Source organism: Chelonoidis abingdonii, chromosome 2, assembly GCF_003597395.2.
Source record: "Chelonoidis abingdonii isolate Lonesome George chromosome 2, CheloAbing_2.0, whole genome shotgun sequence".
NCBI lineage: Eukaryota > Metazoa > Chordata > Testudines > Testudinidae > Chelonoidis > Chelonoidis abingdonii.
In genome coordinates, this window is record NC_133770.1 from 219,439,735 (window position 1) to 219,465,186 (window position 25,452).

At 41.6% G+C, this 25,452-nt stretch overlaps 1 protein-coding gene across 3 annotated transcripts in view; it reads right to left on the reverse strand.

Annotated features, from left to right (window-relative positions):
• KCTD1 (potassium channel tetramerization domain containing 1) overlaps positions 1-25,452 on the reverse strand; it is a 98,470-nt gene that overhangs the window by 7,914 nt on the left and 65,104 nt on the right. For all 3 annotated transcript variants that reach the window (XM_032799052.2, XM_032799050.2, XM_032799051.2), the window contains exons 3-4: positions 3,723-3,867; positions 1,295-1,600 (exon numbers count right to left, since the gene is read on the reverse strand). In XM_032799052.2, coding sequence (XP_032654943.1) covers positions 1,295-1,600; positions 3,723-3,867 — 451 coding nt within the window. The remainder of the gene's footprint in view (positions 1-1,294; positions 1,601-3,722; positions 3,868-25,452) is intronic.

Consider the following 25,452-nt stretch of genomic DNA (forward strand, 5'->3'; position numbering starts at 1 on the left):
GGCGGTCACAAACACACACAAATTTGTGCAAAATTTAAAAAGGAAAGCAAATATTGAAGCAAAACCAAAACAAATACTGAATAAATAAAACAGAAATAGTTTCCAGGAAGCAGTGGACACTTCAGTTGTTCCGTCTCAAGAGGTTAGCATTTGGGAAGGAAGTGGAATGGTGGTGGTTCTGCTCCTCCCTACATACCATTGTTCTGAAGCACAAGATTGTGTAGTGTGCAGGCGTGGACACATAGAACACTGCTGATTCAAATCTCTGGTTGAGAGTGCAGGTGTGTGCGCACATCTTACATCGGAGCATCTATAGGAACATATACTTGACGAAGAAGAAGAATTACTTCAGAAAAATTATTCCTAATCTGTCTTTAGCTGGACTGACCTCATCTGACATGGTCACTGAGTGTTACATAGGTAGCATAGTGATGGGTGAATGAGAGAGGAAAATTTGTAGGCCTAATTTAGAATTTTTTTGCAGATACAAAGTATCTGTGCCTAAAGCATTGCATGGGTGCATCTAAATAAAATAACAACAAAGGTATTGATGAAAATTCCAGAACTGAAAGGTACTTTACCTCCAAACACTTGTTGAATATGGTGCAGTTGTTAAAAGAAGAAAATTCCTTACTGTCACCAACCCAGGGGATGAGGAAGATAACACTGTAACTAACTGGTTTATTACAAACTTCCTCTAGATCTGCTAAAATTCATCTCCCAGGGTTCCTCAGCCATTTCATGACAGATATATTTTACACCAAGGCTATTCACTTTATGTACTATTGCTTCTCATTATTTCCTAATAAAATGGAAGAAATATGGAAAGAAGAACAGGAAGAAATCAGCATGTTTCCATGGACCCTGAAAGAAATATGCCCATTTTCTCAGAAGCAGACATGTCCTCATTGATGTTTCTTCACAGAGCAAGAACAAAGAATAGATCTCACATCCAACACAAAGCATATATGGCAACACAACACATGCACTAGGGTGTTCCTGATCAAACACAAAAGACTTGACTAACACTGGAGAAGTTGCATAGTTTTCAAAGTAATTTGTTTCAGCAATGTTTGTTCTTTTGCAAGGATGTTTGGAAAAGATACATGTGAAATAATTAGAGGAAGTCAGCCCTAACCTGTGGAACTAAACTTAATCTTACTAGCCTCTAGTCAAAGTCTCCAATTGCTTTTGCCCACTGAAACCTTCTAGAGTTAAGGTAAAGAGAGTCAGTCCATTGGCACAAAATCAATCATTGGTCTACTTTTAAAATGATGCACTCACGACTTCGTACCTGAACTGAGTTGAGGTGACAGTATCCATTCAATGGAAACCTGATGACATGGGTCGAGTCGTGATTCCAGCCAGCATTGACGGAATTACACATCACGTCACCAATTTCTGGAAAAACTTCTTCTATCAAAGATTTATCGCCACTCAGTGTAATCCTCTCTCCAAGATCTGGGGCAACACGCACCACCAAGCACTCACAGGACCTTGAAAAACGGCTAGTCTCCCGATCCTGTTTCCACCTTTCCATTTCACCTAGCATGGGCTGGAGCTGAAAATACTTTGCCTCTTCATATAGCAAACTGTAGTCCTGAAAGATAAATAAGATGCATTGTGAATATACAGTAGCTGCTTATGTGTACGGCTATTCTGGCAAAGAGGCTAGGATAGGTCGAGAGTTGAAACCCCTTCTGCACGTTTCATAATTACTACATACACAGTTAAGGAACAAGCAAAAACGGTCTCTTAAAATCTACTGACTGAAATAATACCTAGAAAAAAGCTTTTTACCTTCATTTTTTTTCTGAAGTGTGTATTATGGACCACATCAGATTGTCACAGTCCACCTTTCTCTAAATTTTTATCTCCATAGTGATGTCATAAAATGACGACCTCATTGAACAGATGGAACAGAACTAAATCAGGATTCAGCAAATCCATCATTAGGATCCATCATGTCTTACAGCAATACTAGCAGGGACAGTAACAGGTATAAGCATGTAAATGAGGATGACAGCAATGTTTTTAAAAGTAAAATGATTCTGATATTTACATAATGATTTGCATATATTACTGCATTTTAAAAATTAAGTATTTTGAATATATCCCTTTTTGTCTACAGTATTGTTTCTGTTATGTTGCCTCAAACACAATAGAAAATGCATTCTGAACAATATCAAGTACAGAAATTATTTAGAACTGATGCTCTTAAGTTTACTTGCTTCCAAATTTTATATTTCTATTTTATTGTTGCTCTTGTATTTGGGGGAAAAAAATGTCTGTATGAAGAAAACCAATGTGAGAATCAGGGAAGACAGAGGACTGTAATGACAACAAAGGAGCAATAGTAACAAGGTCCATATTGCACTGAAATTGAGCAATAGACTTACTGCTTAATAGGCACGTGATAAATGGATAATTGTCCAGCTGCGTTTATAATTAAATGAGAGTCATCAACTAACCCAAGCATCTGTCCTGAAGAGGGAGAGGTATTCATTTTAAATATGCGTCTTTGTAGAAGACTCAAAATGTGACTGGAAGGGACCTTCTGAACACCACAGTGAATGTGCTATCAAGAGCTTGCTTTTTTTTTTTTTTTTAATTTTCAGCAGAGTTATAATATAATTATGTATTAAACTACTCTGCAAGAGTGAACTATTAATGTTATGAAGAAGGCAGCCTTTAGACATCTATGTTACTTAGGTGGGTCTATACTAGTCATGAATAAAAATGGATAAGTGTGTTGATACCAGAGATTATTCAAAAGGTTGCTGCAATATAGCTCTTAAACTGAAACTAATGTTCATTTCACCAGTCAGGCAAATTAATTTTCCTGCTACATAGACAATTAGGGCCAGATTTTCAAAAGAGCTCAATATATTACATGCTTTAAAGATGAACAAAAGGTTACAGAACATTCTAAACTGCTTTCCATGTCACCTTTCCTATCCCATCCCAATGTCATGTCTCCTTATGTAAGCTAATGGCGAGACACACTGAATACTCAGATGTACATTCACAGGGAGAAAGGATGATAAAGATCCCTTCTGAGCCGATCTATGGCCTCCAGCTTGCATTTCACTGACAACCCTCCTCCCACACAGGAAGTTCTAAGATTTTCAAAATTTTCATTAAAAGCGCTCTCTCTCTCTCTCTCTCAAAAAGCTTAGTCCAGACTGATAAATATCTGGTTTAGATAATGAGGTTGCAAGAACTCACCCTTGATTTCTCAGCTAACACACTAAGAACGAGTCACATGTGTGTCTGTCAGGTGTTAAGGGAAAATGAAACTCTGAAGTTCACCCATTATACACATTTTAACATTATTTACTTTTGGCTGTCAGGACTGACACACCACTCTTCCAGTGTCAGCCTGTGATCACAGGATGGAGTCCTTTTAATTGAAGGAGAAGAAGGAGAATTGATAGGGAACCCTCTCTGTAGAGGTCATATAGTTTAATGCATAAGCATGCATACTATGCTATGGTCAGGAAGGCAAAGTTTAGCATTAATACAATTCAAGAAAAGGCCAACAGATGTCACTTTAGTGAGACAAAGCTTACTTCTGCCAAGTGACTAAAAGCATCGTCAAATGCTCCAAAACCCACTCCTGCCTCATAGACTATTTAAATTATACTCCCAAATTATCTCCTCTAAGGAGGCGAGACATTGGCAGAATAATTTCAAACACACTAAGTCACTTAAAATCTCACCTTGAAATCATCAGGAATTAGGAGTTTTGATGTTCGTAGAAAATTCAAGATATATCTGAACATTTGCCCATCTCTGTCAATGAAATAGTGCTGCTTGAGACTGTCCAAAACAATGGGCTCCGTGCCATCAAAAAGCCTTCCAATTCTGGAAAGGAAAAGAGGTGGACACCAAGGTCAAATTACAAACCACATTTTAGCCATTAACCACCAACAGCTACTCACCTTGTTTACCAAATAAGTAGCCCTGCTCCAGAAGAGAAGGGCACCCAACAGCCTGATTTTACACCCCTTCACACTGCAGACAACTCATTCACATGAACAGTTCAATGGCTTCAGTGTAAGTAGCTCTTTCACCTCAGGAGGATTATTTTTGCATGTAACTACTACTCAATGTAAAGGCTGCAGATTCTGGCCTTTAAGAAGTGCCACTGATTATCAGGGAGAACTATATAACAGAAATGGAAACTTCAAGACACTTCTGTTAAACCATATACAATTAAATACAGTATAAAAATAGTAGGTGAGGAGATTTCATAGTAGAAATTTAATGTGATTGTAGCAGGTGTCCATTAGCTTTTTCTAAAGTTATGGGCACTTTTGTCCACCTTTAAGCACATGAGATCTGGGAGAGAGAGGGTGTTATAATCCTTCTGCAACATTAACCTTTAGGTCTGAAATTTTCTAGCGTGACCAGACAGCAAATGTGAAAAATTGGGATGAGGGTGGGAGGTAATAGGAACCTAATTAAAAAAAAAAAAAAGACCCAAAAATCAGGACTGTCCCTATAAAATTGAGACATCTGGCCATCCTATCTAGGTTTGGTGTCTTAAGATTTTTGGGGGGTGGGGTGGGGGAAGTGTAAAGTTTGAGCTAAATCTCTCATGCTGTTTTTGATTTTTTTTCAAAGAGAAAGAGAGTGAGTGCACATGTCCATACATTTAATAATTAAAACTCACCTAAGGGCACTTTTGTGAACAGGGCTGTATCAAATATTGCATAAGTCTGAAATATCACATGGACAGTTTTCAAGGAGGAGGTCGGAGCTTTGCTTGATTTGGGATCCCACAATTTTAGAGCCTTGTTGCAATTTGCTATACTGTATTATGCAAATTCTACCTTTTCATTTTCTTAACGGTCATACCAGGGGATGACACCAATTGAAACAATATTAGTTTCTAATCACTATAGTTAAATTGGAACAAAAACTCTGTAAATCTGGCCAAAGTCTCTTCTTCCAGTTGGAACATACCACAATGTAAACTACAGAGACTATTTTCATACTAAAATAGTAATAGAGGGAACAACCTCCCTCCTCAAACTATTAGAACTCAAATAACTTCCATTGTTGCATGCAGTGTTGTTTTAGATGTGTTCGATCCTGGATATTAGAGAGACAAGGTGGGTGAGGCAGTATCTTTAACTGGACTAACGCCTGTTGGTCCAATAAAGAAAAGGTCTGCATCAGCTCAAAAGTGCATGTCTTCCCCAACAGAAGTTGGTCCAATAAAAGATATTTCCTCATTCACTGTGTTTCTCTAGATCACGGGCGGGCAAGCTTTTTGGCCTGAGGGCCGCACCAGGTTTTGTAAATTATACGGAGGGCTGGTTAGGGGAGGGGGTTGTGGGTCGGCCCCCACTTCCTATCTGCCCCTCCACACCCTGGGACTCCTTCCCCATCCAACCCTCCCGTTCCCTGAAACGCCCCATCCATGGACCCCTGCCTCATCCACATACCCCTTCTCTCTGTTCCCTGACTGCCCCTGGAACCGTTGTCCCTGACTACCCCCACCACCAAATCCAACCCCCTCTCCCCACTGCCTATCTAAGTCTCCCTGCCCCTTGTCCCCTGACTGCCTCCCTAGGACCCTACCCCCTATCTGTTCCCTGACTGCCTCAACCCTTATCCACACCCCCACCCTGAGCACCACCCCAAACTTCCCTGCCCTCTGCCCAACCTCCCATGCTCCCTGCCCCCTTACTGGGCTGTCTGGAGCACTGGTGGCTGGCAGTGCTACAGCCGTGCCACCTGACTAGAGCCGGGCCATGCCACCACTGTGCAGCACAGAGCACTGGGTCAGGCTGGGTTCTGTAGCTGCGCTGCCCCAGAAGCTCACAGCTCCAGCACCTAGAGCATTGCACTGGAGCGAGTGAGCTGAGGCTGTTGGGGAGGGAGGACAGCGAGGGAGGGGCTGGTGGCTAGCCTCCCGGGCCAGGAGCTCGGGGGCTGGGCAGGATGGTCCCACGGGCCATCGTTTGCCTGCCTCTGCTCTAGATAATAAATAAGACAGAAACAGAAGCATTTCATGATCATAACTCACATTTAAAATCTGTATCTATTCCATTTCAAAATTATGCAAAGAGCAATAAACTGACTTTAAAATGAATCACATACCAGTATAGAATAAGTAGCAAATATCTCAGTAACATACACTATACTCAGGTTAGGATTCAAACTTAACCTACTCTTTCTGATCAGCTTGGGAGATGACAACTTGAACAAAACAAAACAGAGGACCATTAACCTCAGATGGTCGTATAAAATTCTGCAGGAAATACCCGAGGCTGAGGTAATCATTGTTATTACAGTTGGGTGAATAATTTGTAACAGAGAACGTACTGAATGCATTTTGCTTCTCTCTCTTTGACGAAAGATTGCACGATGGCAAAAAAATTAATTTTTTTTTAAAAATATATATTTTAATTTAGAATCAGTTTTCTAATTTAAATTGGATTTTTTAATTTAAATAAAATAAATTTTTCTTTTTTAAATTAATTAAAATTACATTTGAAATTACGGAAATCTATATTAATGCCTAACCTTATTATAATCTATTAAAATCCCAAATTAAATAAATATTCAACACAACACATTTGCTGGCAAAATTTTAAAGAAAGTCAAACCACTGAACTACTAGAAGCTAAGCACCAGAAACCAGAATTTACCAAAATGCTCAACAAGCTTGTGGTAGCAGTAGCTCTTCTGCAGGCATACAGAGAATATTTTCTTCATTTCAGTTTATTCAACTATTTCAGTTTAATAATTAATTCATTTAAAGCTGAGAAAGCAATTTGGAGCTGAGAAAACAGGAAAAAGTGTGCTTTCCTTTTCTAATCTACGAATAAAAACTAGACATGAGAGGGTGAGATCTACTAGTTCTAACATCTTGAAGTACATGGCGACCAGAAACAAATCAGTTCAGTTTACTAACAAATACTTCCTTTATTTAATACATCAGTTTTAAACACAAAATATGTTTTGATAAAACATTTCCCCCCTTCTGTAGCCAGCAGATTTAAGAAAGTTTTACTTAATAAAAAAAAATAAAGAACTGTTCTGAATTTTGATTCAATTTCAGTTTCTACCAAATACAGCTTAGCATAAATCATGAGTAAAACATTTAGTCATTATCTAGTAAATAAGAAATGTGTCATTTACCATCTTTTAACATAATAAAATTGTGAAAGTTAAGAATCTGAATAAAATATTGAGGAATATAATTGCTTGATATAGCATGCATCGTCCTGGTTAGCAAAAAGTACCACCAATTTAGTGTAAGATCTATATTTAGTTGCAAATCAATATGTTTGAATAATTATAAACCAAATGAGAATCAACTTTTGTTTCTGAAAATAGCTACAAAGTACAAATGTAAAGCAAGATTTGATTTAAATCAATCCACCCTGGGCTGCACACAGCAATTTTCTAGTCACAATTATTCAACAAACTTTTTCATGCATTTTATATACTAAATGGCTCACTATTCAAAAGTTCAAGTTGCAATTGGTCACACAATGTAGATTCCATTCACTGATTTGATGAGCATAATTTACAACCAGGTTTGTGACTCTTGGCATGGAAGTATGTTGGTGAAAATATGCCTTTACAACTCAGTTTCATCAGCATTTTGAGCCCATGATCTTAGTATTCACACTGGAATGCACAGTGTGTTTAAACATGGCTAAATATAACTTGTTTTTATCAGTCAATCAAACTGATAGAAACAGCTTTTTGAAGAATTATTTTAATTAAATATTTTAAACTGTCTGGTTTTATTTCATTATTAATTGGTTAGGAAATTACACCTGGTAGCAGAGGACAGAATCTGGCCTGCAAAAATGTTAAATACTGACAATGACGACCAAGGATTAGAAACAGAGAACCTGGCTTGATTTTCAGTTCCTAGGTTCAGTCTGACGGGTTAGAAAGGCTATATTATTTAGTTAGCACGTTTGATCTACAAGTCTCTTAGAAACAGTAAACATGGAACCACAAAGTGCCATTTTTATAATCACTTTCCAGAACAAAACCAGACTTTAAGATTAATAGCGTAGGACTGCAAACTCCAGTCAGATATATTTCTGTAAGCATTAACAGCTACTTCATTTTTAGATAAAATTTGCAATTTTTCAACTCCTCTCCCTGAAAAATCAAATCAAGGGAGGGGCTTGCGAGCATTGATCTGATAACATGTGGAACAGGAGCCACGAACGCAATGCCCCTAAACAGCAACTGCATCAGTTGTGACTAGGAGTAATGCGCTGTACTTGAGATCACGGAAAACTCACTGTCCCCTTCCTCCTCCCTCTGCATTCCAGCTTCCTTGGAAGCTGAGCAGTAAAAATCTTTGCTGTGTCTTGCTTTGCAGACACTGCCACCTCCCAGATACCTAGTAGATTCAAGCAATGCCTGCTCTCCCCAACCTGTCACAGGGCTTAGAGCAGTGGTTCTCAAAGCCGGTCCGCCGCTTGTTCAGGGAAAGCCCCTGGCAGGCCGGGCCGGTTTGTTTACCTGCCACGTCCTCACGTTCGGCCTTTCGCGGCTCCCACTGGCCGCGGTTCACCGCTCCAGGCCAATGAGAGCTGCGGGAAGGACGGCCAGCACATCCCTTGGCTCGCGCCGCTTCCTGCGGCCCCCATTGGCCTGGAGCGGTGAACCGTGGCCAACAGGAGCCGCGATCGGCCGAACCTGTGGACACGGCAGGTAAAACAAACTGGCCCAGCCCACCAGGGGCTTTTCCTGAACAAGCGGTGGACCGGCTTTGAGAACCACTGGCTTAGAGAGCCCCTTCTAATAAGATGGCTTACAAGGGAAGGGGACAAAGAAGGAACATTTATTTTACAGTCTTGTCAGCCAGGCCTCCTCTGTTAGTGAATGGTAATGATGGCTCTTCATCCTACAAACACTTTAAATATTAGAAATTATCTGCATTCTCCTTGGGAGCTGCTCTGACAACTTCTGCCTAAAGTTATTTGTAATGCAGTAGCATCTAGGCTCCAAAGCAGGATGAAACACCCGTTGTCTAGGCCAGTGGTTCACAAACAGGAGTTCGGGGTCCCCTGGGGGGCTGCGAACAGGTTTCAGGGGATCCACCAAGCAGGGTTGGTACTATACTTGTTGGGGCCAAAGCCCGAAAACCAAAGCCTCCCCACATGGGGTTGAAGCCCGGTGACCCAAGGCCCACCACCCGAAGCCTGAGCAACTTAGGTTTGCAGGGTCTCATGTGGTGTGGGAACTTAGCTTCACAGGGTCCCCTCTGGCTCTTATAAACAGAAAAACAGTAGTTATGAACTGTGGAGTTTTTATAGCATGTCGGGGGGCGGGGAGGGGCGCTCCCACAGCCACCTTAAGTCCCATAACAGAAATTGCAAATTTTACTGTAAAGTAGTAATTAAATTATTTTCATGAAATTACACACACACACACACACACCCCCTAAACATTAAATACGAAAAAGTATAGGTAAGCCAAGAGCCATCCTTTAACAATGCTGTGAAGATTTTGCACCTAAGGTTTTGAATGCAATAGTGTTTGAATAAACTAACTCTCCTTCACCCATAATGCAGCTTCTCCTTCTGCTTGGTCTGACATTGAAATTATAATGCTTAAATGATATCAGTCTGCTGGCATGAAACAGGATTGTGAAGTCATGTTTATTATAATTTCACTTCCAAAGAAAGATTGGAAGATATGCTTTCCTCCCCACGCTCCCTGACAACCTTGGTTTAAAACACACAGATGATGACCAACAAAGATAGAAAAATATGATGACAAATTTATAACAGATGAATGGATTTCAAAATACGAAAGTGGTTTGAAGGTAGCTTGCAAAGCAAGTTGATAATAATATACAGATTTAGCCAAATAACAAGGATAAAGGGTAAAAACACTGTAGTACATTTAGAGGAAAATGTGCTTAAAATATATTTAATTAAAAGTTAGACTGGAATTTTCTGTATATAAGGAAAATTAACGTCCCATGGGTTGAAAAGGTGACCTCCAAAGAGCAATAGTTAATGTCTCTGGCTTTAAGTATCAAATTCCACAGTCAGCAAACTAGTGCTTCTAAGGCTGAAAAAAATAACTACTCTAAAACTCAACTTCAATCAGAGAATGTTATTTTAGGAGCCTAAAACAGGCACTATTATTTTTGGAAAGGAAGGATGGGACACAGAAGAGACCAATCTTTTACTCTAGTATGTACTTTAGAGGACATTTCCCCAATAAACAAGAACACAACAGAAATTTTCAGTTTGATTCTTGAAAGAAAATCCAGACATTTGAGCAATGGAAGGTGACATTACTAAAAGGAACACCTGTCTTCTTCAAAAAACAACCCCCAGTTTGGCTGTCAAATCAAAAGCCTCGCTGATACCCTGCCTGCAGAAAAATTATAAAAAAATTGATTTTCTGCTAGTGTCTTGTGCCTCAGTAGAGAATTCAAGGAAGAAGAAAAAACGGCCAGTGCGAATGAAAAACAGAATATTCCACAGATTTCCTAATATGTATAGATAACATAATACAATCCTGCTGATTGATGATTAAAGACTTCATTGGATTACAGGTGGCAAAAATTCCTCTATTCTAGATAGAAACATAGGCTGAAATAGAAGCAAACATTGATTGTCTACAAGTATTTGGATCATTATGTTACTTTTGCTCTAAAGTAGAATGAAAACAAAACAAGGACAGCAAAAAGAAAGTATGACATGCAAGTTTGTTACTGAATATATTTTTGTTTCCACTGACACTATTAACTAAAAAACAAATAAATCAATCTGACTGAAAATTGTGTGTGTACTATTTTATAGGTAGCAGCGAAGATTATTATGACAAAACAATAAGGGAAAAAAATTATTTCCTTTGTGTATTTCACAAAAAAAATTGATATAGTCATCATCACTGTTTCCCCTTTCCTTTGTAACTTGCACAGAGAATGGGGAAGAGGGAAAACTGCAAGTCATAAATGCGACTGTTTGAGCCACAAAACTGGCAGGCAGAATCCACAGGCAGGTGAGTACAATGAACTACTTGCAACTCTTTTACAAACTGACTAGATCTCAAGCTGACTGTGTCCCTTTGCCAAAGGTTTTCCCTTCAGAGCCTATTTTCTCCTTTTGCTTGCTCTAGCAATGAAGTAATAGTCTTGTGTTTATGACACCACAGCATGCTGATGGCACTGACTGAGAGAGAAATACACAGCTAGACTATTTAAGCTTGGTACAACCATATGATCCTGAGTTTTTAGTTGTTTTACAGTGGACTGCTTTCAGATTAACAATCTGCTTTTCATCTCACAGACCTTGTGTGAGACATTTCCAGAATCACTGAATGCAAAGGGAGATTTGTTTCAATCTGCTCAACAAAGTTGCCATGTAAACATGATACAATCACAGAAATGTGCATTTTTCAGTGACAAAATATACAACATAACTTTAACCAACCAGACAGTCAGTTGTAACCCTCACTGTGAATACTACGCTAACCCTTTCTATTTTAATCATCTCTGCCTCTATGTGTATAACTGAAAGTTTTAAGTTTGAGAGTGCTGGAGATCTCCTTGGAATAGATAGGTCTTACATTATTAGATCGACTAAATCTTACTAGAAGAGGCATGAATGCAATGAGTATAAAGAGACAGAGCAGTCAGGGAACAGTACATTAAACTAGCTATCCTAGGGAGGAAGTTTTTATAAAGAAGCCCGCAGAGAGCAAGCAAGCATCAGGTACAGCAAGTCAATTATGGATAGGAAAGGAGTATTAAACAATGAGATACATAGGTGCTGCCACACTCCCTGGCTTGAAGTGGTTTCCATTATATACAGGGCTTACAGTTTGGTTCAGTGGCTCTCAGCACCCCCATTATACAAATTGTTCTAGCAGCCCTGCTGAGATATACAAGAAAATGTTATAGGGAAAACTCAGGGGGAGTTTTTAAAGAATTCTCTACAGAGACATCTTGCTAAAGAATATAAGGGAATAGAATACTTTACACAAAGGCCATTTCAAACATTTTAGGATTGGTATATAAATGTGGAAGCAAAAGTAGTATGAAAATCAAAGGTCAACTCAGGGGGCTATACAATTCTCATTAAAAACTGAGATAGATAAAGGGGCAAGTAGTCTTACACACCGAGTATAGTTTGTAAGCACCAGATTGGGAGATCTGAAATGATGAGCAAGGTGGAATCATCAGGAGACACATTAGAGACAATAAAATGAAACAAGGCATTTGCTATAAGATGCCTTATCACAAGCAGCACCTACAGGAGACAAACACAAACAAAAAAGTTTTATAAAATGAACTAGCAGAACTAACCCACATGGACAAACTGTCACGTTAATTGGAAAAAGAATAAATTGAGCAACACATTTGTAATCACAACAGAAGAATGCTCTGTATCCTAGAGAGAGAACAGAAAAGAAGGAATTTTTCATTAGTTGTGGGTAATAAAGACAAGACTGGAGATGTAGAGGTGAGCAAGTAACTAAGTTATACAAAATAGAGAAGGAAAGCTGGGACAAAAGACTGGAGCAAATGTTGGGGAGAATTCAAGTGGAACAAAGCAATAACGGGATGAGGCCCCCAAAAAGAAAACTGAAGCACTCTAGTTTCTAGTTGCTTGATAAATAGCTTGTTTTCCTTGATAGGTCAAATTCTTAGTGTCACTGTTTAACACGTGATCTACCAACGGAGGTGAAAGTAAGCCGGTACGCCCCAGTATGGAGCACTGGCAAAAGCCGATGCGCCGTACCAGGGTAGCCCAGCTTCTCCAGGTGGCAATTTAAAGGGTCTTGGGCTCCCAGCAGCATCTGGAGCCCCAGGTCCTTTAAATTGCTGCCAGAGCCCTGCTGCAGCAGCAGCAGGGCTCTGGGGGTTATTTAAGGGCTGGGGCTCCCGCTGCCTCTACTGCCCCAGGCCCTTTAAATAGCCGCTGGAGCCCTGCTGCTGCTACCCCAGGGCTCTGGGGGCTATTTAAAGGGCCTGGGATTCCTGCTGCCTCTACGGCCCCAGCCCTTTAAATAGCCACTGGAGCCCTTGGTAGCAGCGGAAGCTGGGGGCTCTGGCAGCAGTTTAAAGGGCCCGGGGCGGGAGAGGCAGGGGAGCCCAAGGCCCTTTAAATAGCCACTGGAGCCCTGGGGTAGCAGTGGCAGCTGAGGGCTCCAGCAGTGGTTTAAAGGGCCCGGAGTGGTAGCGGCAGCTGAGCCCTGGCCCTGGGCCCTTTACATTGCTGCCAGAGCCCCCGGTTGCTGCTGCTACCTGGCGGGGGAGGAGGCGGGCACTTACCAGTACAAGGCAGGCTGGGGCTGGCTCTGACCCCCCCATACCCACCCCGCCCCTTCCATGGGCCAGAGCTAGCCCCAACCCAGCCCTGTACTGATAAGTCCCTATTTCTACCTTCACCCCTGTCTACCAACCTAGGACACTTACATCACACTGGCAATAACCACTTAGCTATGCCTTTATTAAGAGCTGAGGTTCTTGATTCAGAAATGTAGATCCAAGCATCAGTGTTGACTGAATGGGAGGGAAGCCCTGCTACGTCAGAGTCACCAGTTTGCTGACAGCTGCTAAGATCCTGGCCAAACTAAAAGGGTGTTTCACTCCAGATGGTGAATTTACTTACTTTTAGGTGCCTGAAGTAGAGCAAGTACAGCAATTCTCTTTGGTGTGTGTGACATATTAGTGCATAGCTCACAGGTGGGGGTGTAGTAGCCAAGATGGAAGAATTTCTAGAAGAAGTACGTTGCAAAAAGTAGGCTCTGTACAATCGCTACAGGGATATTTCAAATGCCTGTGGCCAAGTAAGGGAATATCATTTACCAGCTCTGATGCCCATTTGTAGAAGTGAAATGAGTAGTTGGGAGGGGATGCTAAGAACGAGTGACTCATGGCTGCAATACTACATATGTGGGCAGAAGGAAGCCATCTCCCACCAGCGAGCCATTACATTCAGGGTAAGGCTGTAGAGCACTATTCCAAAATTTTAGGTGATGAAAAAAGTTTTGCTGAGTTTCTTTTGGTTCCCATTTGAGTTTCCTCTCTTGTCTCTGTACATTTCCACTAGTTTCCATGTGTGCCGTAGAGATACAGAAATGTAATATAGGAACAAAAGCAAAAGGATGCTACCTGAACATATACAATTACTCTGTAAACCAGGCAAGTAAGTAATCTAGAGGCATGTTCTATATACTCTGCTATCTATGATCAGCTCTCATGCTCTGTCCCCATCCCCACTAATTTTTCAGGTTTCCTGCACACTGGATCCAAAGAAGAGAAGAACAGAACCAAAACCATAAAAGGTCCACATCTCCTATAACATCTGTTATCTTGCAAATATGCCTCATAAGTTCCTCAGGTTTTAAAATATATCAAAACATTTTTTCATAAAATTGCTTACATTGATCAATCATGCAAATACTTTCTCCAGCCACATTTTTATAATCAAGTTCTCTTGGCTACAACAACATTTCACAGAAATTTTAACATATAGTCTGCTTGCCAAGAGAATTTTACTAAACTCAAATCCAATTCCACTGAAGTGTGTTATTTAGAATATAACTTGAGGGAGGCTTCTTAATAACTTAGTAACAACCACCATGTCCTTTTGCCCAGGTTATTACCAAGTTATCAGGAAGTACCCTCCAATTATTCAAGTGGAATGGCAAATTAGCTACTTTGAGGCCCACAAAAGCTTATGCTGAAATAAATTTGTTAGTCTCTAAGGTGCCACAAGTACTCCTGTTCTTTTTGCGGATACAGACTAACAAGCTGCTACTCTGAAATTTGTGAAGTGTTTCTTTTATCAGGTTTATGAAACAGAAATTCAGATAGTTACATTTGTTGTGAGTATACAGTACAGAGGATGGTAGGGAAATACAAGTGTATATGTACAATTACTGAAAATCACCAAGCGATTGAGTCACTAACAGATAGGATCCCTGTGCTCTGGCTAGCTAAGACTATTCCAGCCTGTGTATTTTAGGATATTGTGCCGCTTTTGCAATCATTGATATTATAACACTGAACTGTGTTTCACAAATCATAATAAAAAAAATATCTTGGTCCAGTCCCTCTCTCATTTTAGTTTACAAAAGACTTTCCTTTAAAAAATGTACACATGACTGATGTCTATCTTTAACTAGCTTCAATTCTTGCACACTTAACTTCTACATTGACACGGGGGAGTTAAAGTTACTAAATATGAAAGTTAAAAGAGAGTAACAGTTATCTCTGAATCAGCAAAACCACAAAAAAGTCTAAAATTCAAGAACAGTAGATAATGCAGAGTTAAAATAATGCTTCTCACACAACATACACAGACAATCCTGACTTCTGCCCCTTTCGAGGCAGATATTAAAGAACTGGGTGTCACATTGCCTTAGGCAGGAGTTGTGCTGGACACATAAAATGACAACGTTGGTAAGGGAGGCTTAAAGAACTTGACTTCCCTTGTTCCTAGTGCCATGCTTCTGTTAACTGGGGCTGCCTAGCCACTCAGCTAGAAATTCCACTTATTACTATTTAAGTAGCAGTTTCCTCTCACTAATCATTGCTTCCTCCTTTCTCCTTCTCTAAAGAGAAGCTTCTACAGATATGCCACGAATGTACATTCCTTTCCTGTTGTAAGAGTTACACAAACTGTGTCCACAGTTAAACCCATGAGGGTAAGATTTTGCAACCCCTTAGCTCTGTACAATTGATCACAAGCTTGATTTAGCAGTTTATCCTATAGGATTACCCCATACGAGAGGAAAAAAAGGCACCTGCTGAATTAAGGCTGCAGCAAAGCCTCTCACTACCTAGCAGATCAAACCAACAAGAAAGGAACTTTTAAAAACCTTCCCTGGTTAATTACTAGACCTCTGCTCTAGTGCTCGCAAGCAAGCGAAGGTGATATTATTACTCAAAGAATTGTATCTTGTACAGAATAAATTACAACAAAAATTATATATTTCAGCACAAAAATGGCCAACCAGTTTAAAGGTCACACATTACACAAATTCTTATTACAAGCAGATCTGGCAGCACTGGCAGCAACTTATTAAAGTTGTCCCATACTTCCCATTATAAGACCTCGTTTTCAGTTGCTCATAATGTTGCCACTTTTAAGCATTTAGGCTGAAAATTTTCCACACTGGGTGTCTGCCTCCAGCTGATTTATTTATTTATTTATTTAAATTTAATCCATTTCTTCAGCCATTTCTGAGAATGAGGCTAGGGAAAATATATTAAAGATTCTGGCAAGCTTTATTTGAAATGCTCTAGTGCATGCGAGCTTTGAAGCAGGGAGTTGAAATTTGGCAAGAGTATGGTCTTACTGTCAGGGATGTGCCTTTTGCCATTCTTATGAAAATCCACCCAAATCTGGCCAAGTTATAAGCCTGGGTGGGAGAATCATAGTTTGCACCAGCTTAGTAGAAACTGATTTTCAGCAGCTAAAATCTCTGGATTCTGTACTCACTGAGGATGTTCCGTCCTCTTACAACTCCTAGTGCTGACCAGACTGCACATACAACATCCCCACAGAGCAATTGAGCAAGCTCCAGCCCAGGCCTATAAGGGTGAAGCCAGACTTTTCCTAAAATTGCTCCCAGCTACTCCAGGCTGTGATAGGACCAGGCACTGTCCTCCTGTGCTGGCCTCCTTGAAAATAACCACTTCCCACCTCCTCCAGTAGCAGCCACATAGCGCAGAGGAGGAAGTCATCTGAGTTGAATGTAGACGGGATGAAAGCTGGATCTGGGGAGAGAGAAAGGAGTAGACTGGGACAAGAAGCCTGGTGAGATGAGGAGCCAGTTGGCTGGTGGTGAGATTGGACAAGGAATGGGAGGGAGGAAGGAAGAGAGGGAAGGAAGGAGACTGGGACTAGGAACCAGTGGGAGGGATGGGGGTCAAAGAGTGAGAGGCAGATATGACAAGGAACTGTAGTGCAGGGGAAGAACTTGGACTGCCTGGGCAAAGAGATTGGGACAAGGAGGCAGCGAGGGGGAGACCCAAGATGGGATGAGGTCCCCAGGAAGAGGGGTTGAGACTGGGAGCCACTGGTGGAAGAGGAGAGAGACATGTCAGACACTGAGATGAGAAGGGGAACTAGGACTGGCTGGGGAAGGAGGTGTGACTGTGAGGAGGGGCAGAAGAAACTAAGAGTCTGGCAGGGAAGACGAGGACACACTGGGCAAGGAGACTGGCACTGGGATGAGACGCCTCATGAGTGGAGACTGCAACTGACTAGGTGAGGAGAATGGGATTGGGATAAGTGCCATTGGCGGGGAAGTGACAGGACTGGGACTTGGACAGAAAGGAGAAGAGTCTGTGTCCCATAGAATACACTCCCCTCCAGAGCCTGGAATCGAACCCAAAATTCCTGAGTTTCACCATTCCTCCGCTGTCAGCAAATATCTGTGAAACATACTGGCAAAGCATGCCTCCCCCACTACTGCAGGTCCACACAGAGGATGACAACCTCAGCTACTCTGTTAGTTCAAGTAGCAGAGGTCTGGGCAGTGGATCTAAAGGTTCCAACCTTGCTGATGCCCCATGTGGATGCCAATATGCCACCACTGGATGCAATTTAGTTTTTTCCAGTTTGCTTTTTTAAAAGCTTGGAAAATTATATCACCCCTCACTCCCCAGTTAGAACATTAAGATTGTAAAATCAAACACTCAGAAGTTAGAAAATATCAGAATTAAGGATTGTTTGTGCAACCCTAATTGGGCCCCCCCGTGTGCTTGCATTATGATACAGCAGGGATCAGCAGCCTTTGGCACATGGAAGTAGAAGCAGCGCCAGCTGAGGGATGTGCTGGCCGCCAGTGGGAGCCGCCCTCGGCCGAACCTGCGAACATGGCAGGTAAACAAACCAGCCCAGCCCTCCAGAGTGTTTACCCTATTTTGCATACTATTTTTTCCACAGGATCCTGGCCTCCTTCAGTGCACAGCATAGACCTATTCTGGGGATGAATCAGGGGTGTGTAGTGAAGAAAGCTGTTTTCTGTAGGACCCTGACAGAACCCATTGGCCTTCAAAGGAGTCTGTGGATACTGCCCAGAACTCTGCACAGATGAATGACCTCACAAAGGATCAGAAATAGGCTCCACAATTGCAGAGCGCTGCCCCCTAGCCCCTGTCCAGCTTCCTCTTCCTGGAGTGATGGACGGTCATCTTGGCCTGCACTAAGAGGCTGACAAGGAGTCTCACAACTTTGGGGAGCTACGGGTGGGGTGTTCATCAATGAGATGTGGGGAGAAGTGCAGCCAGAACCTCAGTAACCTGAAACAGGATGTAACCTGATGCACCCTATACAGAGGTGCACCAGGGTCTCCCTCTTGCTGAAGAAAAGGCAGGTGCTGAATTAATGAATTGCACCAGGTACACATCTGTGCTTATGGCTCCATAGAGGAACCATCAACGAATATCCATGGCAGGTCATTGAACCGGAGTAAAGTACAGACTGGCCCACCAGAGTCCCTCCTTAGGTGGCAGCAGGGCCCACCACTTGATTGGACATGAGGCCAGGGAAGCAGGTGGCGTGAAGCACAAGTGTGCACAGATATTTTCTGGGTGCAGTTCTGAGGCAAACCAGCTGGATACTGTTCAGCCAACTTAGCGGGCGTGTAAAGTGCGGCTAGGGAGGCTCACGGGGCAGAGGTCCAATGATGATTTCAGGAAGGTCAGGGGTGAAGGATAGATGGGGAGCACCCTCCCACAGGACCCATTTGAAGAGGAAAAAAAGAGTAGGGGGAGGCAAGGCTGCTCTCACCTCCTCAAGCACATGACAGGGGACAGTGGGGGACACAGAGTGGGCAGCCCCATGCCCCAGCTGAGCCCCCACAGGGCAGGGAGGAAGAGGTGGGCTCAGTTCCTCTGACTGTAATCTGGGAGGTCTCAGATTCTGCTGGCACCAGCAAGTACCACCTTGCGGTGCACTAAAGAGACTTTGCCATCTGCAGCGGCAGAGGTGTGTTGGAGTGAGGTAGGGAACTTCAGGAAGAGAAAAGGAGGGTCTCCTTGTTAAGGCAGTTGAATGCTGCACTGGAGAACTGGATTTTATCCCTGCCTGTGCTGCAACATTCGTGTATGATGCTGAGCATATCACTTAAACTAAACTTTTCACATATGGCCAGAGATTGTATGTTTTCCATTTTTGGGTGTCCAACTTGAGACCCAGGGGCCTGATTTACAGAAATGCGGAGCACTTACAGCTTCAGCTGACATTAGCAGGAGCAGTGCTTTGAATATCTAAAAGTGGTATATAATATTACTTAGACTGAGCAATCACATCCTCATTATCTCATATTGGGCACCTAAAATTAATGGACATGTTTTGGCCTTAATTGCTCTCTATCTCAGTTCCCCTTCTGTAAAACCAAGTTTTACTCTCATCTCACAGAGGTGTCATGAAGATAAAATTAATGAATTGTTAGTAAAACACTTAGCTATTCTACTGATGAGCACATGAGGAAATTAATAATTCTGTCTTCAGAACTGGGGTTTGAATAGTGTGCAGTAAATAAGGCCTTGGGCCACATAATGAATGAGAGAGAAAAACAAATATTGAATACCTGCTTATTAATTGATAACCATCCATTCTATGCACCAAATGAAGCAGAGGTCATATTGAAAAAAATAGTATGAGATCAAATAATTAAAGATTGTATCACAATGCACATACACAGGGCACCAAATTAAGGTTGTAAAGGCATCCTTAATACTGGCATTTCCAGCTTTCCAGTGCTTAAGTTTGCAACCTTAATGATATTTTTGATGTACTAGTGTGTATAATTTTATTGAACAGAAGCTGTAATGTAGTGTATATTTGTCACCCTTTCTCACACTATTATACTGTTGCTTAACTTCTCAGGGCCACAGTCTACCAACCCCTACTCATGCTGTACAGCAGTTTACTCTACTAGAGTGCAAAGTTTTTGGGGGCAGGAATTACTTCTAGGTAACAGTATCTAAGAAGGGGGGAGGGAGAGGGAAGGGGGATATATTACCTATACACAAGTAAGCAATAGCAGTTTAAGAGTTTGTCTACACTGTATATGTACTGCTTTAACTATCTTAGTTTGTACCCATTACAATGAAATTTACATGCTCCCTAGCAAGGGCACAGCTATGTTGGCATGAAGTTGCATAGATCTGAATAACTTATGCCTGTATGCAGGGTACTTCTGACTGGGTTGGTCCTAGGATATTAGAGAAGGAAGGTGGGTGAAGCAATATCTTCTACTGGACCAACTGCTGGTTGAGAGAGAGAGTTTTTTGAGCCACACAGAGCTCCTCCTCAGGTCTGGGAAAGGTACTGCCAGCATCAAGTAGTTATGGTGCTGTAAGACTGGGAGTACAAGCTTTGTGTGGCTTGAAAACTTCTCTCTCACCCCCAGAAGTTGGTCCAATAAAAGATATTACCTCAGCCACTTTATCTAACTTATTCCTGTAAATTTACAGAAATATGCTATACTGACAACTGCATTCACACTAGAGGTTGTACTGCTTTAACTACTTCAGTTTAAAAAAAAAAAAAAAAAGAAAAAGTCACCCTCCTAACCAAAATTTTTAAGTCAGTACAAAACCTGTGTAGACAAAGCCAAAAAGTTTCCAGACACAGGAAGTTCCATGTGAGAACAAGTTATAGAGCATTACAAGCAGTAAGTAACAACTAATGCATGCAGTAGAAGTGTTAGTCACACCTGCATCCTGCTTATAGGGGAAGTGATAAATATACTTCTAAAAAGCATATAGGTAAGTGTTTCAGTTTACAAACATACACAAAACTATAGTTTTATTGTTGATTAGGTTAGTTGCTGTCATGTGTATAACCCCTACAGCAGTAGAGTTCCCTATTGAACTAAGAAGTTATTTGTGTGGGGGAAGGTGAAGACAGAAGAAAGTTATTTAAAATAGGAAAGAAATTAAGATATAAATTATGAAAGCAGTAACACGATTCATAGAGAAGTTACTGGACAACAGTGAGTGGCCAGGTGAGCTGATATCATTAAGGGCTTGTATGCAGGGAGTTTTATTCAGGAAAACGGTTCCACATTTACTCTAGAATAAGAGCATCCACAGATGGCGTTAAGAGTACCTTATTCCAAATCAACTTTATCCATTTTGAAGCAGATTAACTCAGAATCAGGCACTCTGATTCCAGAATAAGGGTATCCACACAGTCAGGGCTGGCTTTAGGAAGTGCGGGACCCAATTCGAACAGTTTTGATGGGGCCCCGGCAGGGATGACTAAAACAAAAGTAAACAAACACCACCACATGTAAAAACACATGGGGCTTGTACTCACCGAGCGGTGCTGCGAGTCTTTGGCGGCACTTTGGCGGCAGGTCTTTCACTTGCTCCAGGTCTTCGGCAGCACTGAAGGACTCACCACCAAAGTGCCGTCAAAGACCCAGAGCAAGCGAAGGACCCACCGCCGAACTGCCGCTGGAGATCCAGAGCGCCACCAGGTGAGTAAAAATTAAAAAGGCGCCTCTAGCCAGGGAAGGAATTCTCACTGGGCGTGGGGCCCTCTTAGGCGCGGGGCTTGATTCGAGGGAATAGGTGGAATAGGCCTAAAGCCGGCCCTGCACACACTTAATCCAGAATAGTTAATCCATTTTAAACTTACTCTCTACCTTATTCCAGATTAATGTTAATGTGCAGACAAGCCCTAAATCTACTGGTCACTCACTAGCTTTCCAGAAAATGCCACATATCAAGTCACTGATTATTACCCTTAAATATGTTTAAAATTTAGGTGGCTCACATGACTTTCAGTAGCTGGAAAATAAGTGTAGTGAAGTATGCATATTAACTACAATACAACATTGTATTTTGATGGACATCAGCATCTGGAAAAAAAGAGAATGGATTTACCTGATAGAAAATGTTATTTTAAATACAAAACAAACAAGCTAGTGGCATTACTAGCTAAGAATCAGTAACATCCCTAAATCTATGCATCCTCTTGCCCTGCGGATCTTGTCCTCAAGCCTAAGAACTGATTTTTTTATGCTCTTTCGTAAATTGGCTTTAAGCAGAGGCAATTATATAAAAGATTACCAGTATGAAGTAATATGAGACAACCTCATTATATTAATCCCATATTTTGTAAGTGTGTGCACTCATTTTTGTGTATGACATATACACACTTAAACTGGGGACATGAAAGTGCATCAGTATGATCATACAGGATAAACATTATAGGACAATTGTAATCTAGCAACTAAAAAGGATTAATGAATTCTAAAATGTGAGCACATGGGCCAGGTATTCAGTTAAGCAGATAGCTCCATTACAGCCTATGGAATATGTGAATTTACACCAGCCAAGAGTATTGTCCTATATATCTTCTATTTTCTTAGTGGCTGGAAACCTGGCATGACTGAATGACCAACCACAACCACCTCTAGATTCTAATTTACTAGAGATGCTCGAGTGCTATGCTGAAAGCTGCTTTAAGCAGACTGAAGAATAGTGATCATGAAGCAATCAGATTGCTGTTTGAACCTATACTGTTCCTTGGAAACAAGAGTTAGAGGGGCATTCCAGGTTCTTCCAAATTTTCAGATTAAGAAAACAACTGATTTAACTAGACTTGTATCAAACATAAGAGATTGTCTAAGGTCTTGTAGACACTGCGGGTTTGCCCAGATCCAAGCTATTTGTGGCTGGATACTGGTGTAGCTGCAATACTGCTAAACCCTTACATATAGACAAGATAAGCTCAATTTGCACTGGTATGATTTATCCCAGTTTCAGTCAGGGATAATTTGCATTGGTGCAAGTTTACACTAGGAGTTTATTCTGGTGCACTAATGGCTGGTCACTGATAGTTGGAATATGCAGCAAAACTTGAGCACAGAGAAAGCTTTAGAACAGTAAAAATGGTTAAAAAACGTAGAGTAAAGCTTACTCAGAAGCTACAATCTCCTATTAACAGGCAGAAAAAAGAAAAAAAACCCAAAAAACCTCTGCACCAAAATCACTGGGGAAAAGGTCAGGATTTTGAAGGCCAAATTAGAACTAGGTAAATTTCCAAGAGTTTTCAAGTAAATCAGGTTTGATCTAAAAAACTCTGTGGTATTTTTACCACTAGATGGTGTCCAGCATTTTCAGAAGATGATAGGATAACCTTGCTCCTGACTTTTTGAGAAATGGTGTTTCCCAGTCTCTGTTCTCCTCCTCTACTTCTTCAGTCTACTCGTCGCAGGTGAGTGTCCAGCCCATCCTTCCTCTTGCCCTGAAGACTGAACTCTGCACTAAACTCCACGTAGATTTTTGTCTATACTAAAATAGTAGTAACAAGAAACACTCACAATTCACAAGGAGTGAACAGGCTCCTCATTCAAACACCAACATCAATTGTGGCAGTCCATGAGGCAGCCACACACACTGAGATATAGGGCAAACCATGAGTTAGTTTTGCTTTTTGCTAACTCATGGTGTCTGCAGTGAAAGTTGAGCATCAACCAATCATAACAATTGACAAAGCGTCCACTAATCCCTTTCCACAAGCTCCCAGGATACCCAATTCATGTTCTCTATCTTGCTGTCTACCTGGAATCTGTTCCCTGACCACCTATCTTCATTTGGTTCAACTCAGTGTCCTTGGTCCCACATCGGTTGAAGTACTCTCAGCTTCAGTCATCTCTGGTGTCCAGTATAGCAGAGAGAAGAATGCCCAATAAGAAGCCCATGTATCAGTGTGCAGCCACTGGGCAGGAGCATGACACCAAAGACTTGATCAACGCCAATCTCTGGGTCCAGAAAAGTTGCATCCAGCAGCACAATGGCATAGCTCAAACTGCTGGGGACCAATTTGACGAGACAAATGCGTAGGGAGAAGATAAAGGGGCTCAAGGTGAGCTACTAGAAGCTAACAATAACAATTCTGTCCCAGGGAAGTGCTAGTTTTATGAGGAGCTTTACAGCATGCTGAGTGGCACCATAAGCATGGATCGCCATTTCAGTCTGTATCTGTGGAGTCAGGAAAGGTGCAAATTCAGTACCTGGTTGTCTGCAAAGGCACAGATCCCCTCAACTGTGAACATCCATGCCAGAGAGGACCTCTGCCCGGATACTCAGCGTGGTCTCTTGAGCAACAAGCAATTCAGGGTGGAGGAGTTCCACATGGAAGAACCAGAAGATAGCACCTCAGCTAGGGTCATTAATATAAAGCATATTATGCTATAGGTGAGCAGGTGTTGGCCTCTAATCCCAGCTCTCATTTCAGCTGCAGGCAGATGAAGCATCATTCCCCATATCCCTCCATTCCTCACTCCCTACCACACTGTTTAATGGGGCAGACAGGCAGGGAGTAGTTTACAGTGGCTGATGATAGCAGTAATTTATTAACAGAAAATCACAGCATAGAATCACAGGGTTAGAAGGGACCACAAGGGTCAGCTAGTCTAACCCCCTGACAAGATGCAGGATTTGTTCAGTCTAAACCATCCAGGACAGACAGCAATCCAGCCTACTTTTGTAAACCTCCAATAAAGAAGCTTCCACAACCTTCCTAGGTAGTTTGTTCCATTGTCCTACTGTTCTTACAGTTAGCGCAGGGGTTTTCAAACTGGGGGTTGGGACCCCTCAAGGGATCACAGGGTTATTACATGGGGGGTCGCGAGCTGTCAGCCTCTACCCCAAACTGTGGATTGCCTCCAGCATTTATAATTGTGTTAAATATACAAAAAAAGTGTTTTTAATTTATAAGAAGGGGTCACACTGAGAGGCTTGCTTTTTGAAAGGGGTCACCAGTATAGAAGTTTGAGAACCACTGAGTTAGCAAGTTTTTCTGAGATTTAATCTAGATCTGCTATGTTGCAGTTTGAACCCATTGTCTCTTGTCTTGCCCTCTATGGCAAAAGAACAACTTTTCTCCATCTTTTTTATGGCAGCCTTTCAAATATCCAAAGATCGCTATCATATACCACAATCTCCTCGTTACCAAACTAACCAGTTCCTTCAGCCATTGCTTGTATGGCTCGCATTCCACCCCTTTGATCATCTTAGTCTTTTCCCTCTGTATCCTTTCTATACATTGGTGACCAAAACTGGACATAGTACTGCAGCTGAGTAGAGTGGTACTACCACCTCCCATGACTTGCATGCTATGCAACTTAAAATTGCATTTTGCTTTTTTTGCAACAGCACCGCATTGATGGCATGTTGAGGGTGTGATCCATTATAACTCCCAGATCCTTCTCAGCAGTGCTGCTGCCAAGCCAGTTTTCTCCCACTCTGTATTTTTATATTTGTTTTTTTAAGTGTAGCACCTTACATTTGTCTTTGTTGAAGTTAATTTTGTATCTATAGCCCAGTTCTCCAAATTATCAAGAGCCCTCTGAATTTTAGCCCTATCCTCAAAACTATGAGTGGGAAGGACTTAAAAATTAAAAAAATCTGCGGCCACAGTGACAGCCCTGGCAAAATGTAGCCTGTGTTACACA